Source organism: Apis cerana, linkage group LG11 (genome assembly GCF_029169275.1).
Source record: "Apis cerana isolate GH-2021 linkage group LG11, AcerK_1.0, whole genome shotgun sequence".
In the NCBI taxonomy this organism is placed as follows: Eukaryota; Metazoa; Arthropoda; class Insecta; order Hymenoptera; family Apidae; genus Apis; species Apis cerana.
The window spans coordinates 13827526-13844353 of NC_083862.1; the positions used below are offsets into that span (position 1 = coordinate 13827526).

Here is a 16828-nt window from a genome sequence, read left to right on the forward strand (position 1 = left end):
TTAAAAACATTTATATGCATGTATATATATATTTTTATGCAATGCTAAATAAAAATGATTTATTTATAGTTTATAATAAAATAACAATGAATAAGAATATTATTAACTGTTGCTACATAAATTTAATAAGTTTATAATAATATAATTATTTCTTTAATATTTGAAATATTACTGATAAAATATACATATGAAGAAAAACGAGGAAATATGAAATATTTGCACGAGTATGATTTTGATTTTTTTTTCTTTTTTTTTTTTTTTTTGAAGAAAGAAACAAACGAAATGTCAATTTTCCCAGCAATCAGAATGTTTTCACAATTTTTTATATGCCAGAATGGATATTCTTTCACAATTTTCCGATGTGTTAGACGGTCAAGGTGGAGTTCGAATCAACGAGGACCACTGAAGCAAAAAATACGAGATGAAGTCTGTCCAAATTCGCTTCTCCAGATCAAAGTTCACAGAGGAATCTTATTTTTCGAAAGAATAATTTCGTATAGCATGATTAACGACATCGATCTTTATGACAAAATTTATAATTAATGATCTTAAATATATAACGTGTTCCAATAAAAAAGAATACGTATAGATAAGGAAAAAAAAATACTTGCAAAAATTCAAAAGATAATATATAATATCTTAAGAGGAAATCTCAATAAGGGAAAAAAATAAAATTGTAAAATCGCAATTTTATTTCATTGTTAGATCTTTATCATTTAATATCATGTGTTTTTCTTAAATTTAAAATTTAAAATTTAAAATTTTAATTTTTTTTTAAATTAAATGCAATGACCCTTGGATCAAATTCATTCAAATAAACATACCGCGTAACAATGTCACTTTATATTATTCGATAGGTAATGTGATTTACAGAATATTTTCAACAATCGTGACGAATTTTAAGAAAATCTATCATAAGTAGTTTTTCATTTTCAAAGTGAATTTAAAAGTGTTATTATATTTCGCCACTGTCCTACGTCTCATATCTCAAGCAAAATGAGTTTTTCATCGTTAATCGCCGTTAATTCGAAAGATTTGCAAAACAACGACGGATCAGGTAAATATTTTTATATTTTAACATTATTTCGATTAAATAAAATTGAAATTATTTAAAAAAAATAAAAATAATATTAAATTGCGAATATATATCTTAAATATATCTGTTTTTCATTTAAAGAAACGTTTTATGAACAACGTTAATCTTTCGATAAAAAAAGAAAAGAGTAATGAAAACAAAGAAAACCAAACCGTTTTTTATTATTATAAAATTGCTAACGCGCTAGAACTAATTTTCTCCATTGAACTCAGGTGTTTTTTCTAATAACGAGCAGCGTATATTTGCGACACGTTTTATAAGTAATTAGATTTCTGGATGTTGGAACGTTTTCACTCTCTAGCACGATTAATGTCGACGCAATAGGTGTAAGAATTTCCGTTTCACGAATATCGAAATTTCATTGTTAAATTCACGGATAATTCGTTGTTTTAATGAAATTATCTAACGCAGCTGCTATTTTCTAGATACATTCACAGCTACTAAATATTGACGTATAATCAAATGCCAGAATGAGATAGATAAATAGATAATTAGATATATAGATAGAGATAGAGAGAGAAAGGAAGGAATTTAAGTAAAATTAGATGAACATATCGGTATAACATCACCTTATTAATTTTAATAAACTTGAAAATGTGTTGTTATCATTTCGAATAAATTTTTACATATAATCGTCAAGTGAGTATTTTATAACAATGTATTCAAATTTTTTCACACGATATTTGTAATCCATGATGTATACATAAACGTGAAAAGCATAAAAAATTGCTACGAACCTAAAACGACTCGCAATAAATTATTCATTAATGAAGAATATCAGTAAGAAAGCGATCCCATCATTTAAATATTCATGATACACGACTACATAACGCAGATTACCAATGTGATTAAGTTCAAGAAAGATGAGGGTTACATACCAATAGTTACAAACCAAGATTTAAGGTTTTTAAAATTGTAGAATTTATAATTTTTCTATGAGTAATATTTACCATAAGAAACATTTTTTAATAAATTTTAATTTTAATTTTAACGAGAAATTAAATTTTCTGTAACTCGATAATCAGTTAATTCAAACAAGTTTAAACGATCTTCTCTCCCTCTGTGATATTTACTAGTTACTTGGTTACTAAATTTGACAGGAAACGACATCTTTATTTTTAAATTACTTGCAAGTAAATTTTTTATTAAAAGAAATATTTATTTATTAATTTTTTTATATTATTTAAAAATAATTTTTCTAATTATTTTTGTAATATCTATTTACAAATAATATATAAAAATAAAAGCTATATATAAAAATATATGCTAGGATTATATAAGATATTAATAATTTTTTTGAAATGACGATAGATGGCTCACTTTTTCTATTCTAATTATCCTAGGTATAAAGATATATATATATATATATATATTAGAATTTATTAATATTTTTCGAATATAATGATCTTTTTTTTATAGATTATATAATCAATCGCCATCATATTTCTTGTTCGAAATATGATGAAAGTTATAAAGAATCTTTGGAGAATCCAGAAAAATTTTGGGGAAATGTTGCACAATGCATAGATTGGAGTAAACCATGGAAAAAAGTATTGGATAACACTAAACAACCATTTACAAAATGGTAATAATTTGTTTGTTATTAAAATTAACATTCTAATATATTGACCTTTAATTTATATTTTTTAAAGTTTTTAAAATTTTTTTTTCTGTATAGGTTTATTGGCGGAGAATTGAATGCCTGCTACAATGCAGTAGATCGACACATTTTAGCCGGAAATGGAAATAAAGTAGCATTAATTCATGATAGTCCTCAAACATCAACAATTCAAAAAATAACTTATAATGAACTTTTAAAAAAGATATCTTTACTAGCTGGAGTGCTAGCTGATATGGGTGTGGGCAAAGGCGACGTAGTGATTATTTATATGCCACTAATTCCTGAAACTATAATAGCAATTTTAGCAACTACACGACTTGGCGCGGTCCACTCTGTTGTATTTGGCGGTAAAAATCTAAATTCCAGATTCCTCAAATTATATATTACTTTATTTTTGGGAGAAAAATATATTAATTTATGTTTGTTTCTATAAATTATTCTATATATACTGAAGATAAAAATAATTTTTATTTAAGATTATATAGAATTGAACAAATTTTTGTATTATATTTATTTTAGGATTTGCAGCGAACGAATTGGCTATTAGAATAAATCATGCAAAACCAAAAGTAATAATTGCAGCTAGCTGTGGTATAGAACCCTCTAAAATCGTTCGGTATAATTTTTTATCTTTTTTTTTTTTAGATTTGCATATTATATTTGCATTTTATATTTTTTTTTTATACTATAAAAATTCATAATTGACAATACATACTTTACTCTAAATACAGATATACAGATATGTTAAATGGCGCTATGAACCTCATATCTGTAAAGAAACCACAATGCATCATATTTCAGAGAAGAAATATCTGGGAGAGTCCTCTTTTGGAAGGTCAATTCGATTGGGATGAAGTGATAAAGAGATCAAAACCTCATCCATGTGAACCAGTTGAGGCAAACGCGCCTTTGTACATTATGTATACTTCAGGAACAACAGGTATTTCTATTTTATTAGAAAATATAAATATGTATTGACTTTTATTGAAGTAATTATTAATTATATCAGTAGTTTATGAAAAGAAAATTTATTATTATTATTATCGTTATGAAAAGTTTGCCTTTCTTTTATATATATTGAATATATGTTTCTGTTTCAAAGTTACTGTTCCAAATTATTTTCAAGCCATTATTCTATCAAAACTCATTAACTTTGAGTAATATAATGTAAATTTTACTCGCTGTGAAATTTTGTACTAAATACATAGAAAAATTCATATTATGCGCAGCAAAAGTCATTAACCGGTTAAATGAACCGGCGTCATGTATTTTTAATTATATTCGCTGTTCAAAATGAAAAGTATAAAAAATTTATCGGGAAAATAAAAGTAATAAAATTAAGTTTTATAAAATATATTATATTAGAGAAATGAGTCCAACTTTTTTTTTATTAAAGGTCAACCAAAAGGGATTTTAAGAACAGTCGGTGGACATCTGGTTGCTCTTTGTTGGACAATGAAAACAGTTTATGGTATGAACAAAGATTCCGTTTGGTGGGTAGCTTCAGATATGGGATGGGTTGTTGGACACTCTTATATTTGCTATGGACCTTTGCTTTATGGTATCACTAGCGTAATGTATGAAGGAAAACCTGATAGGACACCAGATGCAGCACAATACTTCAGGTGAGGAATTTAAATATATAACAGATTTTATTTAACGTTAGAATACAAATAAAATATGTATGAAATGTTATTTTTAGTATTTCGTGATTTAAATTTTATCAATGTTATTGAATAAGAATATTCAATCTAATTAATTAAATTATTTTATTTAAATATGCTTAATTTTTTTTTAATTTTATTAATTATTCATTAATTTTTTTTAACAAAAATACATTTGAATTCATTTGAAGTAAAATATCTTGAAAAAATTCTTTCATTTTTTTTTCGTAGAGTGATTGATCAACACAATGTGAATGCATTGTTTTGTGTACCCACCGCACTTCGCATTATAAGACGTGCAGATCCTGATTTATCATTGAGTCAAAAATACTCTATGAAATCGTATGTATTTTTACACAACGGTATTGATATAATTTTGCATGGTTATATATTTTATAATAAAATTTTATCGATAAAAATACGCTAATATTTGCTTTTCAGTTTGAAAACTATATTCGTTGCTGGAGAATTTTGTGACTATGAGACGAAAATCTGGGCGGAGAAAGCTTTCAAAGTACCAATTTTGAACAATTGGTGGCAAACGGAAACAGGTCATCCTATCACAGCATTGTGTCTGGGATATGGAGATAATCCTAGTTTACCGAAATACAGTACCGGTCTCCCAATTCCTGGTTATCACAGTGAGTTTTACATTTCATTACGATGATGTTACACATGTTTTTAAAATAAATAATTATATGTGAAAAAAAATTTCCATTCAACTAGTTGACATATTACGGGAGAACAGCAACGAGGCAGAAGCTCACGAATTAGGCAGAATTGTTATAAAATTACCATTACCACCCGGGTGCGTGTCAACTCTTTATCACAACGATAAGAAATTTAAAGAAATATACTTTTCTAAATATCCAGTGAGTTTTTTCTTTTATTTCTAACATCTTTCTGATGAAATTTTCTGATTTTATCCTATATATTTAGAAAATAAATATATATATATATATATAATATAATATATAATATAATATATATAATATATATATATGATGATATATATATGTATATATATATATATATATATATATAATGATGAAAAATAAATTTAGGGTTACTACGATACTATGGATGTTGGCTATAAAGATGAATTTGGATACGTTTATGTGATGGCACGTGATGATGATGTTATCAATGTTGCTGGTCACAGATTATCCACGTCCGCTCTGGAAGATGTCATCTTAACTCATTCGGATGTGGTAGATGCTGCCGTAATCGGTGTTCCAGATCCGACTAAAGGAGAAATACCTTTATGTCTTTATATAATGAAACAAGGTGAATGATATTTACAAAAATTTTGCATTGTTTGAATAAGTAATAAGAACATATCTTTTCTTTTTCTTTTTTTTTTCTTTTTTTTTTTTATAGAAGCGACGAAAAATGAAAAACAGATTAATGACGAACTAATAGCACGAGTAAGAACTTTAATCGGTCCCATAGCGTCTTTCAGAATAGCTGCTGCTGTGAGCGCATTGCCTCGAACACGTTCAGGGAAAATAATTCGTAAATCTATTGCTAATTTAGCTCGTTCCAGACTATTTAAGGTAAATGAATTTTATGGGAAACTAAATGATAAATCAGTTCGATTGCTTATTGAAACAAAATTAAATCGGAAGAATGAAATTCCCATTTTCACACAACATAAGAGTACATTATTTATTCATTTACTATTCGCCAATGTAAAATATCCTTTCTTTTCTTTCCAGATTTCAAGTACAATAGAAGATGCATCAGTATATGTCGAAATCAAAGAAGTACTTCAGAAGCTCGGTTATGCTAAACTAGCACCGGATCCTCAATGATAAGTGTACTTAAACTTTTATCATTTTTATTATAAATGTTTTCATAACCATATATAAAATGTAATAAACCTACGTATGGCATGATTGACACGTATAAAAGAGTGTTTTGAAAAAATTACGTGTCGAAAAATTTGATTTCATAATTGTTATTATCTATTGCATTAAGATTTTAGACTTAATCGTCGTAAATAGTAAATTAAGTCGAAATCTAAGCAACTTGTATAATTTGGCTCATCATTAGGCCTTTGTTATAATTATAATTTTAATTATAATTTTAAACTTCAAATATAATTTATTTTAGATTTTAGACAAAAACCACACAGGAACTTTTTTATAATATTATAGCAAAAAAAAAACAATAATAATAATAAATAAATAAATAAATAAAAAGTTAATTCTACAAAATATGCACCTTCGTTTGAATTATATATATAATATTTCATGCTAATTTTTTTCCATATTACTGAAATTTTGGTAATAATAAGAAAAAGAAAAGAAAAAATATATCAGCAATTTTTTTAATGTTTCGACTATAATATTAACAATTTAAAAAATATAACAACCATAAAACAAACGTTGCCAAACAATTTATAGCAATAAAATTATTTTTTTTTTTGAATTCTGTTTTGTTAGTAAACAGATTTGATGTAATACATGAAATAAAAGATAATAATAAACGTAAAATGTAAAAAGAATAGGACAAGAGATACAGATGTTTTAGTATCCATAGAAACTAGCAGCAAAGAAAAAAAAGAAGCAGTAATACATGTAAAGAAAGCACTCACAAAATGTCTGCTTTGAAAATTCTCTATATTAACTTCCTTTCAGTTAAATCTCGACATTAATTTTCTTTTATCGCATATAACGCTATAAATCATCGAAACTCTTTTCTGAAGAAGCACAGTGTAAGAATATTTGGTGTTATAGACACGTAGTACATCGATACAATACACGAACCTTGGCGCCGTCAAACACCAATCATATTAACAGAAACAGTACGTGCAAGAAAAAGCAAATCAACCATACACATGAAATCTCTTATCAAAATTAGTAGAGCACATTTTTGTTGCAAATTTGTTTTTAATGACAATGTAATAAGAAACAGTATAATAATATTAATAATAATATTAATTTTATAATTATAAATTGTTGTGTAACACTATCTGGCTGATTTAATAAATTTCTGTATTTTTTATTCCTTCTTACCACCAATTTAATAATAATTATTCAATAATTATTATAATAATATTAATAATATTTTCCTTAGTTTTTATCTCGTAATCATCTTCTTTTACGTTCATTAATGTCTCGCATCTCAGAAGAATAAAAATATCGTGTTTTACAATATTACGGAGACACTGTTCGTCATTTGATCATTAATACATTTGTAATGAACTCAACGTGAGTGCTGTCGTTCAGCTTACCTAGTTAGAAGGAACACGCGCTCTTGAGTTTTTTTAGTGGTTTTGTCTCCTTATTTATATAATCAAATCTATTTGCTTCTTTTTATTTCAAGTTATAAATACCCTTCCCTCCCCCCAGTAATCCCAAACCCCGACCCGACTGTCTGTGCATACGATGTATGTGCTTTTCTTTGATGTAGAACTTTTTTGCTTCTTGTGTAAGATGAGTGTATGTTACATTAACAGTAGTTCGCGAATAGTCACGCTAGTTCCGTTTTCTTTTCTCGTGCGTACTGTATTCGGCTTGCGTCTCTTGTATATTCTTCGTTTATTAAAGTTGATTATTATCCCAACCTGTGGTCGAAGTTGAGCAACTTTACTCCACCACTTTCAGCACCTTACCAATTGCAATAGTCTTATCTGAAAATTAATAAAAACGAACTTATTAGAATTTAATCACTTGTAAAAAAATAAAAAGTTATAATCAGTTTGAAATTGAAACATATGAATTTTATTAAATATATAGTATATAAAAAATATTATATTTACTTTCATCCCTAAGGGTGAAACGTCCCATCTGTGGAAACAATTTAAATCTTTCAAGGCATATGACACCTGCGCATTCAATTCTCATTATTGCCACTTGATCTTGTTTGACGAACCTCGGCCTGGTTTTACTTTTATCCCCAGTTTTTTTATCGACCAAACAGATCAATGCTTTCACTCTAACTTCTTCTGCGGCACAATGAATATGCATCACAGCACTGTAGCCAGCGCAAATAATGCTCTTATGTTCCAAAATGACAACTTGAGCGTCAAAAACTTTTCCTGTTTTTATCGGATTATTACTGTCGCACAGAACAAATCCAGGACTCACGTCTTCTTCTTCAATGCCTTTTAATTTGATCTTTACATTTTCTCCAGGTCCAACTGATGTTACTTCTTCATCATCTGACCATAACTGATCTACCGTTACTGCCGTCTAATAAAACATAATGAAATATAAAATTAATATTAAGTAATGAAATAATAAAATAAATATTCAATATAATTTTTTTAATATAATTAAATAATTAAAATTTTAAATAATTAAAAAACAATTTTTAAAAACATATTATATTTATATAATATTATATAAGTAATACTTACCCTGTTTGGCATAACAAGTAATGACTGTCCTTTCTTTGCTTCTCCTGCCTCAACCTTTCCCATTACTACTGTTCCCATATCTTTATATTTATCAACAATTGGCATAATAAAAGGTCCGTTGTTTTTACGATTTAGCGAAGGTAAAGAATCAATAAAAGATATAAATGGTGGACCAGTGTACCATGTACAAAGATGTTCCGGTATTGGATCTTTTAAACCATAACCAAGTTGCCCTGAGACTGGCATGAATGTAAGATCTTTTGCAGGATTGAATCCCAATTTACGAAGATATGGCAGTATTTTATCTCTAAATAGTATGACAATTAATTTCATGCTATAAACAAAAATTAACATTTTTTTAATTTATAATTATATACCTGCACTCATTATATCGTCTTTCATCCCATTCCACAGTTGGATCATCCATTTTATTCACTAACACAACCAAATGTTTAACACCAGCTGTTTTAGCCAGCATTGCATGTTCTCTCGTTTGACCTCCTCTATCAAAACCAGTTTCGAATTCTCCTTTTCGCGCAGAAATAACTAATACCGCAAGATCAGCTTGTGCCGCTCCACCAATCATATTAGGTACAAAACTTTTATGACCAGGTGCATCTAAAATTGTGAAATGCTTTCGTTCAGTTTCGAAATACGCTCTACCGACTTCTACTGTTTTTCCTTTCTCTCGTTCTTCCTGGTTTGTATCTAGAGCCCAACTCAAGTACCACGTTTCTCTACTTCTTTCTTTTGCTTCTCTTTCATATTTTTCTAAAGTTCTTTTATCAACCATTCCCGTCAATGCCATAATTTGACCTCCAATTGTTGATTTTCCTGCATCTGAAATATATATCAAAATCGAATTAGTGCTGATTAAAATTTCTTTTTATTATAATCTTTTTACAAAATTATTACATACCAACATGTCCTATAAAAACAACATTAACATGTTCTTTTTTACTTTTAGTATCCTCTGTTACTTTAACAGGTTTTTTCTTAGGTATTTTAACAACCATTTCTTCATCCTCTTCATTTTCTGCCTAAAAATAATTTGAACAAAATCAATCATATATAACAAGAAAAATTATTAAATATTAAATCATTTATTATGCTGTTAATCAATTTTTTTTAACATTATATCAAATTTTAATTCATATTGCATTTATTCTAAAAATAACATTATTTTTGACAATACATATTTTTTTTCTACTGTAATTAAAAACAATAATAAAAATATAACAAAATTAAAATAAATCAAAGTTTAACATTATTTTTTATATGTTAAATTATTTAAGAAAGTTTGAGCATACTTCTTCATTTTCAGGTGTTAAGAGAGGATCACCATCTACTGCTGCTTCTTCCCATGAATCAGCTGGTTGATGCTCAGGACTATTATTTATTTGATCGGTAACATTCGGAGGTGGAGCCCCTCCTCCAGCGGGTGGTTCCTCTACACGACTACCTACTGGATCTGGTAGAACCACTGATGTAGTATTGCCTATAATAAACAAATATAAATTTAAAATAAAATAAAAAATTTTTTATTAAAAAAAAAATTAATAAATTAAAAAAATACTGCTTTTTATTATTTATAAAAAAAACAACATTACTTTTCTAAAATATTCTATATTATCTTACACAACTTTCTATTTCCATAATTCTTTATAGAATATTTTAATATAGATCATTTACATTGATAATTATTTAATATGTATTAGAATAATACATTCATTTCAAAAAAATATTTAAAAATATATATATATAACATATTTTTATATTCCAGAAAAACTTCTAGAACAACTGTTTTAATGTATTAAAATATTGATTTATATTCTTTTTAAGAATTATGAAGAACTAAATATTTTCTTAAAATACAAATAAATTTAATAATAGAATATTTTAATAAATAACATACGATCAATTTAAAAAATGTTTTTTTTTAAATGTTTCTTCATTATTAACATTATTTTACATAATATTTTTTTTTATAAATCTAATTTATTAAAAAACTATTAGAATTGATACATAAATGTTCTTATCAGTAGCAATTTAATTACATAAAAGTCTTTATATTATATACATTTAACTCCTAACTTCATGTCTTTAATCGCATGAAGAAATGCTTTGAATTTAGCATCAATTTAAACATTGCACAATATTAGGTTAATATTAAATATATATGTATCATCGTACTCAAATATACTTTTTACATTTATCTCTTTTTTGAAAAATATTAATGATATTAACTTATAATGAAAGTATAAACATTATTATAAACCCAAAAATCATCTATATCAACAGATAGATGTACCGACAAATATTTGAAAAATAGAACAATATGTGAATAAAGTAATGGGGTTAGCCGCAGCAGTTATATTATAGATAATTTACAATAACAAGAATCTTAATATTATATCTTTACATTAAAATCCTGTAAATTACTTGAAAAAAACATAATACATGGTTAATCAAGTTTTATCTCAAGACTAACCATGATGTATTTCAGGAGGCATAGAAGTGGTTACAGTATTCATCATGACAGCGACATTGCAGGAACTGTCGGCCGTATTACTGTTCTGCGGTGAAGAATTAATGCAGAATGAAGGCACAAATTCCGCAGCATTTACATTCAGGGTGGAAAATTTGCTTTCAATAGACTTATCCTGTGGTGGAGCGATGTCTCCGTTATCCGCCTGCTGTTCCCATGAATCTGGTGCTACACTGTTCGCCATATTTATTAGAGTTCAGTAGTTGAACCGGCCTCGTAGATTAATCGAACACGGATATCACGCTATGCTACGTGCAGGATTTCGATTAAACCGCAATTACAATTGGGACGGGGTTTAAAAAAATAATTATTTATGATATCCGCGCACACCGTACACGCGTATCGGTACCCCGCGTGCGACCCCCGTGGTCTGTTTCGTTGTTCTACTTCGCCGGAACTGCAAACATCAAAACAACAACTTTTAACTCGAGAATGTTCCGTCGTTTTACCGCATTTAACCAGATTACCGTCGCTACAAACCGAAAAGAAATAAGTAGTATGAAATATTAATATAATAGAACAACAAATGACGTGCTAATTTTTAAGCTCGTATTTGCCAAAATATCTCTAGTTACGCGATAATGTTGGTATTACAAAATTTAATTTTTAATACATTCAAAAAGTATTATGATAAAATAGAAATTATTTTCTTTTTATATAGTATTGCATTTTAATAAAAAGGAACAAAACTTGTTTATATATTTTAATTTGAAAATAATATAATTTAACATCATAATGAGAAAGTTATTAAACTACTTTTATACTTACATAGGTGTATATAGATACATATGGGTACATAACGTTAAAAATGTAATATACATTAATTTTTGTTTTTCAATAATTTTTTATTTCCAGCAAAAAATTTTATTATATTTTTTATTATTCCTATTTTTTGTCATAAAAAAATAAATATATATATAATTAAAAAAAATTATAAATATATTTAATCTTTATATGTTGTAAAACCTGATGCACAATAGTGCTAATGTTTCCTCTTTTTCAATTTCTTTTTATTTACTTTAGTTTTAGCATTAATATCTGATCCTTTTTCTATTTCTATCTTTCGTTTTACCGTTTCTGTCGTACTTTCTTCTAATATGATATTGCTGCATTCTGAAGTTGCTGCAGGTACACTAAATCCTGAAATCTATTCTCACAATTTTATAAATATCAAAATATTTTAAAAATTAATATTTTTTTCTTAAGTTATTATAATTTACTTACAAATGGTTTAACCAGTTTAAATATCAATTTTTCATGTTGTATATTCTCTCTATTTAAACTTATTTGTACTATGACTGGATCGAAAGTGTGAAATATAATATTTCCACAAGTTTGTGAATGATCTTCACCATTATATATAAATACAACATTAGATTCTTTGCTTTTATTTAAATATAAAGTACCTTCCAAACCAAATTTTGGAATCAATATTTGTAATGCATTTTTTCGTACAAAGAGTATATATCCTTCTTCATCTTGAATTTTCTCTCTAAAGAATAACTAAAAAATAAAAAGAAAAATTTAATAAAAAGTAAACATATATATAAATAAATTCACATAATAAAATCTAATATATTACTAAATACAAACATGTGTATTTAATGCTATAGATGCTCGACTAGCATATTGAGCCATTCTATTACGATAATTCAGATTATGACAGAGTGTTTGATTTTTTTTTTTATCTAATAAATCAGGATATGTTGCATCAGCCCCAATGCAAACTGCTAATAAACGATGAACCATTACATCTGCATATCTATGAAATTAAATAAATATAAACGTATATGTAATGCAAATATATATATATATATATATATATAGATTTTTTACCGTCGAATAGGCGATGTAAAATGAGTATAAATAGGAGACGCCAAACCATAATGATAATATTCACTTTGTTGATGCATTCCACTAATAAAATATATAGCTTGCATCATACAACGTGTAGCAAGTATTCTTAACATAGTATTAAAATATGGATTGCTTTCCTTATGACAGTTATCTAATGATTCTGCTAATTTTTTACCACTATTAACGTTTATAATAAAGCCCTGTTAAAAGAAACGATTAAGTATCTTTAAATTATTTTTTTGAACTCATTTTTTTGTACCTGATTTTTTGCAGCTTTTATAAGAGGTTCAAAATTAGAAGATGGAGGTTCAGGATGTCTTCTTAATATAGCACATTCTGGAAATTCTTCTAAAATTTTTTTAGCAACTGAAATATTTGCAAGTAACATAAATTCTTCTACCATAGAGTTAGTTTCTCGTAATTTTTTTGCTTCTATATCAATAGGATCATGGGTTTCACAATCTACTTGAAAACGAATTTCTGGAGATGCTAACACTAGTGCCCTAAAATAAAAAAAAAATATAAATTTTTTATTTTTAAATATATTCTTGTAAAAAAATTTTTTAAAATTTTACCCATTCTCCAAACGTCTTTTTCTTAATTTTTTAGCTAAGCTATTAAGATTTCTTAGTGATTTTGAAAGTGAATCTTGCTGAAAAGCATCATCAATTTTTAATTGAGCTTCATCATAAGTCATCGCTGCTCGTGAATAAATTATGGATTTGCAATATCTAGTATTAATTATATTCGCATCTTCATCCATTTCCCATATACAAGAAAATGTTAATCTTTCTTCTTTTTCACGTAAAGAACAAAGATTTGAACTAAGTAAATCTGAAGTTAATAATATGTTTTGATGAATTGATAGAATTTTCAAAATTTTATTTAATAAAAATTAAATTTAAATAAATTTTACCAGGGAGCATATGAATTCTTGTATCAACTAAATATACAGTCGTACTTCGTAGTGCTGCTTCTTTATCCAAAGGTGTTCCTGGTCTCATAAAATGTGTTACATCTGCAATATGTACACCTACTTCCAAATTACCATTTGATAAACATCTACAATGAAGAGCATCATCAATATCTGTACATCCTGGTGGATCAACTGAACATACATCTAAATGTCTAAAATCTTCTCTTTGTGCTAAATCCTAAAAATAATATATTCATTTTGCATGATCTTTGAAAAAATTTTCTCTCATATATTATTACATACAGAATCTGTAATACACCATGGCATTTTTGGCAATGAGCTAAGAACAGCATCAGAAAATCGACTATGAGGAATATCATGCTCTAACAATATTACTTCATTTTCAGTAGTTTTATCTCCTATTTCACCTAACGCACGTACAAAATGACCAAGAGGATATCGAGAATTACGTGGCCACGAATCTATAGCTACAATGATTCTCTGATTACTTAATATTCCATATTGCCTAGTTTCGATTCTTATTTTAGGTATTTTTCGTTCAGCTGGGACAAATAAATGTCGTACATTCTAAAAAAACAGAAAATATATATATATTATATTATATCTATTATATTTATAAGATATATGTATACTATATATGATCTAATTATGGCAATTTGTAATCTCTTACTCCTTCTATATTATTAAATTGTAATATTCCACAATATTGTCTCCAATTTCTTCTAATAATACCAACAATTTTGCCAGTAGGTGATTTTTCCATTTTGTTTGATGATATAAACTTATCTAATACTTTCTTTGTTTCTAAAGCATCATCATCTGTTTCTTCTTCATCTTGTAGAACAATATCACTAGGAGATGACCACTGATTTTCTGGTAAAATTTCTAATGCAATTATGTCACCATCAACAGCTCTATTAAGGTTATTACGACCTTGGATAAAAATCTACAATTAAATATACATATGTATTAATAAATACATATGCATTAAAAATATAGAAAACAAATACTTACAGTCTTTTCAAATCCATCTACATTCACAAATCCTTCAAGAAAATTTTCTTTTGAAGCTGTAAATGTTCCCTGCAGAAGTTTACCATATTTTATGCCATCATGTATTTCTGATGGTGTAAGATGACATGGGAAAAATTCTCGACCTTTGGATACCATACCATAACTCTTTTTACATAATTTATCACTTAAAAAACCTGAATTTTCTAATGATAAAATATAATCTTCCACTAAAAATAATAGTAATTTAAATTAAAATAAATTGTGATTTTAGTTTATTTAAATTCTTTCCAAAAAAGAATTTTACTTGAAATAGTCGGGATTCCTTCATTTTCTGCTAATTGTCTATTTTGTGCATCATCTGTTAATAATATAGTTTTAATTTTAATATGATCTAAATTTAAATGTGTATTATACCATTTTGCTGCTACTCTAATAGCTCTATCATTTCTATCATTTATGCTTTCACCTGGATTACGTTCAACATAAGTTTCTCTATATAAAATTAGTAAAAAAAAAAATAATAATAATAAAATATATATATAAATTTTATCTATAAATATATATTATCAATATTAATATAATTAATATAAATAATATATTAATAATAATAATATAATATAAATATATATTAATAACATACTTATGATGTTCATTAACAAATACATAAAATTTCCTTTGTACATTATTAATAAGATTTTTCAATCTTTTATAAACAATAGTACTTTTATGTTTCACTTCTTCTAATACTGTTTGTACAATTATGACATTATAAAGAACATCCTCTTCTAAAATATCAATCTAAAATTATATTTATGTATATTATATTAAAAATGACACAAATTTTATAACAATACATTATATAAAAAATATTATATTTGATTTAAAAATATATTACCTGATCTAAAATAATATTAGTATCAATTAATAGATAATGAGACTGCATTATTTTACAATTTTTCGAATCTTCATCATCTAAAATTACATTTTGAATTCTATACACACATTTCTCACAAACTTTAGAACCACAATGAATATCATTTCTGAGATAATGTTCTCTAACTGTCTAATATGTAAAATAAATATTATATAAATATATTAGTATTATTTTATTATATTTAACTCATTATAATAATATTAAAAATAAATTCAATCATATTTAATATAAATCAAAATTTTATTCTTGTACCTTAAATACATTTCCTCCTTTAGTTTTTCTAAAAAATACTTTTGTTGTTAACATATTGCTTGTTTTTGTTATATAGAAAAATATTTAATTGATCATTTATATATTTTTTTAATATAAAAAAAATAGAGAATATTTCTTAAATTTAAACGTATGTATATCGTCAATTGATTATAAGTCAACATATATGGAAGAAAATACCTCCATATGATAAAACAAGGCAGGCAACTGTGAATAGTATAAATTATAATTTCATGATAATCTTTTAATTTCACAGATTTATCTAGTAAAATAATTAACCAATCATAATTAAAATCATTTAATATAAAAAAAAAAATCATATGAATCTATATTATTAAATATATTATTTTTCAATTTCATTAAATTATAAAAAAAAATCTGTGAAATAGATATTTTATTATACTTTTTAATTTGAAATATAATAAAATTACAATAATTTAAAAATATAAATTATGTAAATATATTCTTCTTTTAAATAAAATAAAAATTACTAAAAAAATATTTAATATATAAAATTTTTT

The 16828-nt window shown here is 26.0% G+C and overlaps 3 protein-coding genes across 6 annotated transcripts; 1 reads left to right on the forward strand and 2 right to left on the reverse strand.

The window, feature by feature from the left end:
* Positions 1–670: 670 nt before the first annotated feature.
* On the forward strand, positions 671–6294 carry LOC107996018 (acyl-CoA synthetase short-chain family member 3, mitochondrial). 3 transcript variants are annotated; one of them, XM_017053868.3, is made up of 12 exons: positions 835–1057; positions 2516–2681; positions 2775–3064; positions 3237–3333; positions 3449–3657; positions 4114–4342; positions 4613–4723; positions 4823–5022; positions 5108–5253; positions 5446–5668; positions 5762–5937; positions 6100–6294. In XM_017053868.3, exons 1-12 carry the CDS (start codon positions 997–999, stop codon positions 6193–6195), a joined length of 2004 nt encoding a protein of 667 aa, XP_016909357.3. In that variant the 5' UTR covers positions 835–996; the 3' UTR covers positions 6196–6294. The 3 variants fall into 3 exon arrangements, with proteins under 3 accessions (XP_061938175.1, XP_016909357.3, XP_061938174.1); XM_062082191.1 differs by lacking the exon at positions 5762–5937 and having other exon boundaries at positions 671–1057; XM_062082190.1 differs by having other exon boundaries at positions 5762–6294.
* Positions 6295–6699: 405 nt separating this feature from the next.
* On the reverse strand, positions 6700–11872 carry LOC107995967 (eukaryotic peptide chain release factor GTP-binding subunit ERF3A). Of its 2 annotated transcripts, XM_062082194.1 has the most exons (8): positions 11776–11848; positions 11239–11692; positions 10058–10245; positions 9667–9787; positions 9125–9587; positions 8748–9054; positions 8148–8580; positions 6700–8018 (listed from the first exon to the last, which is right to left on the reverse strand). In XM_062082194.1, the coding sequence occupies exons 2-8, from the start codon at positions 11477–11479 to the stop codon at positions 7975–7977; spliced, it is 1797 nt and encodes a 598-aa protein (XP_061938178.1). In that variant the 5' UTR covers positions 11480–11692; positions 11776–11848; the 3' UTR covers positions 6700–7974. The 2 variants fall into 2 exon arrangements, with proteins under 2 accessions (XP_061938178.1, XP_016909264.1); XM_017053775.3 differs by having other exon boundaries at positions 11239–11872.
* A 247-nt stretch (positions 11873–12119) lies between these two features.
* Positions 12120–16511, reverse strand: LOC107996011 (exosome complex exonuclease RRP44). Its single transcript, XM_017053861.3, has 14 exons — positions 16290–16511; positions 15999–16166; positions 15744–15901; positions 15408–15595; positions 15104–15330; positions 14760–15035; positions 14372–14656; positions 14069–14306; positions 13728–13986; positions 13412–13655; positions 13132–13352; positions 12889–13057; positions 12520–12798; positions 12120–12442 (listed from the first exon to the last, which is right to left on the reverse strand). The coding sequence occupies exons 1-14, from the start codon at positions 16341–16343 to the stop codon at positions 12278–12280; spliced, it is 2931 nt and encodes a 976-aa protein (XP_016909350.2). The 5' UTR covers positions 16344–16511; the 3' UTR covers positions 12120–12277.
* Positions 16512–16828: the final 317 nt, after the last annotated feature.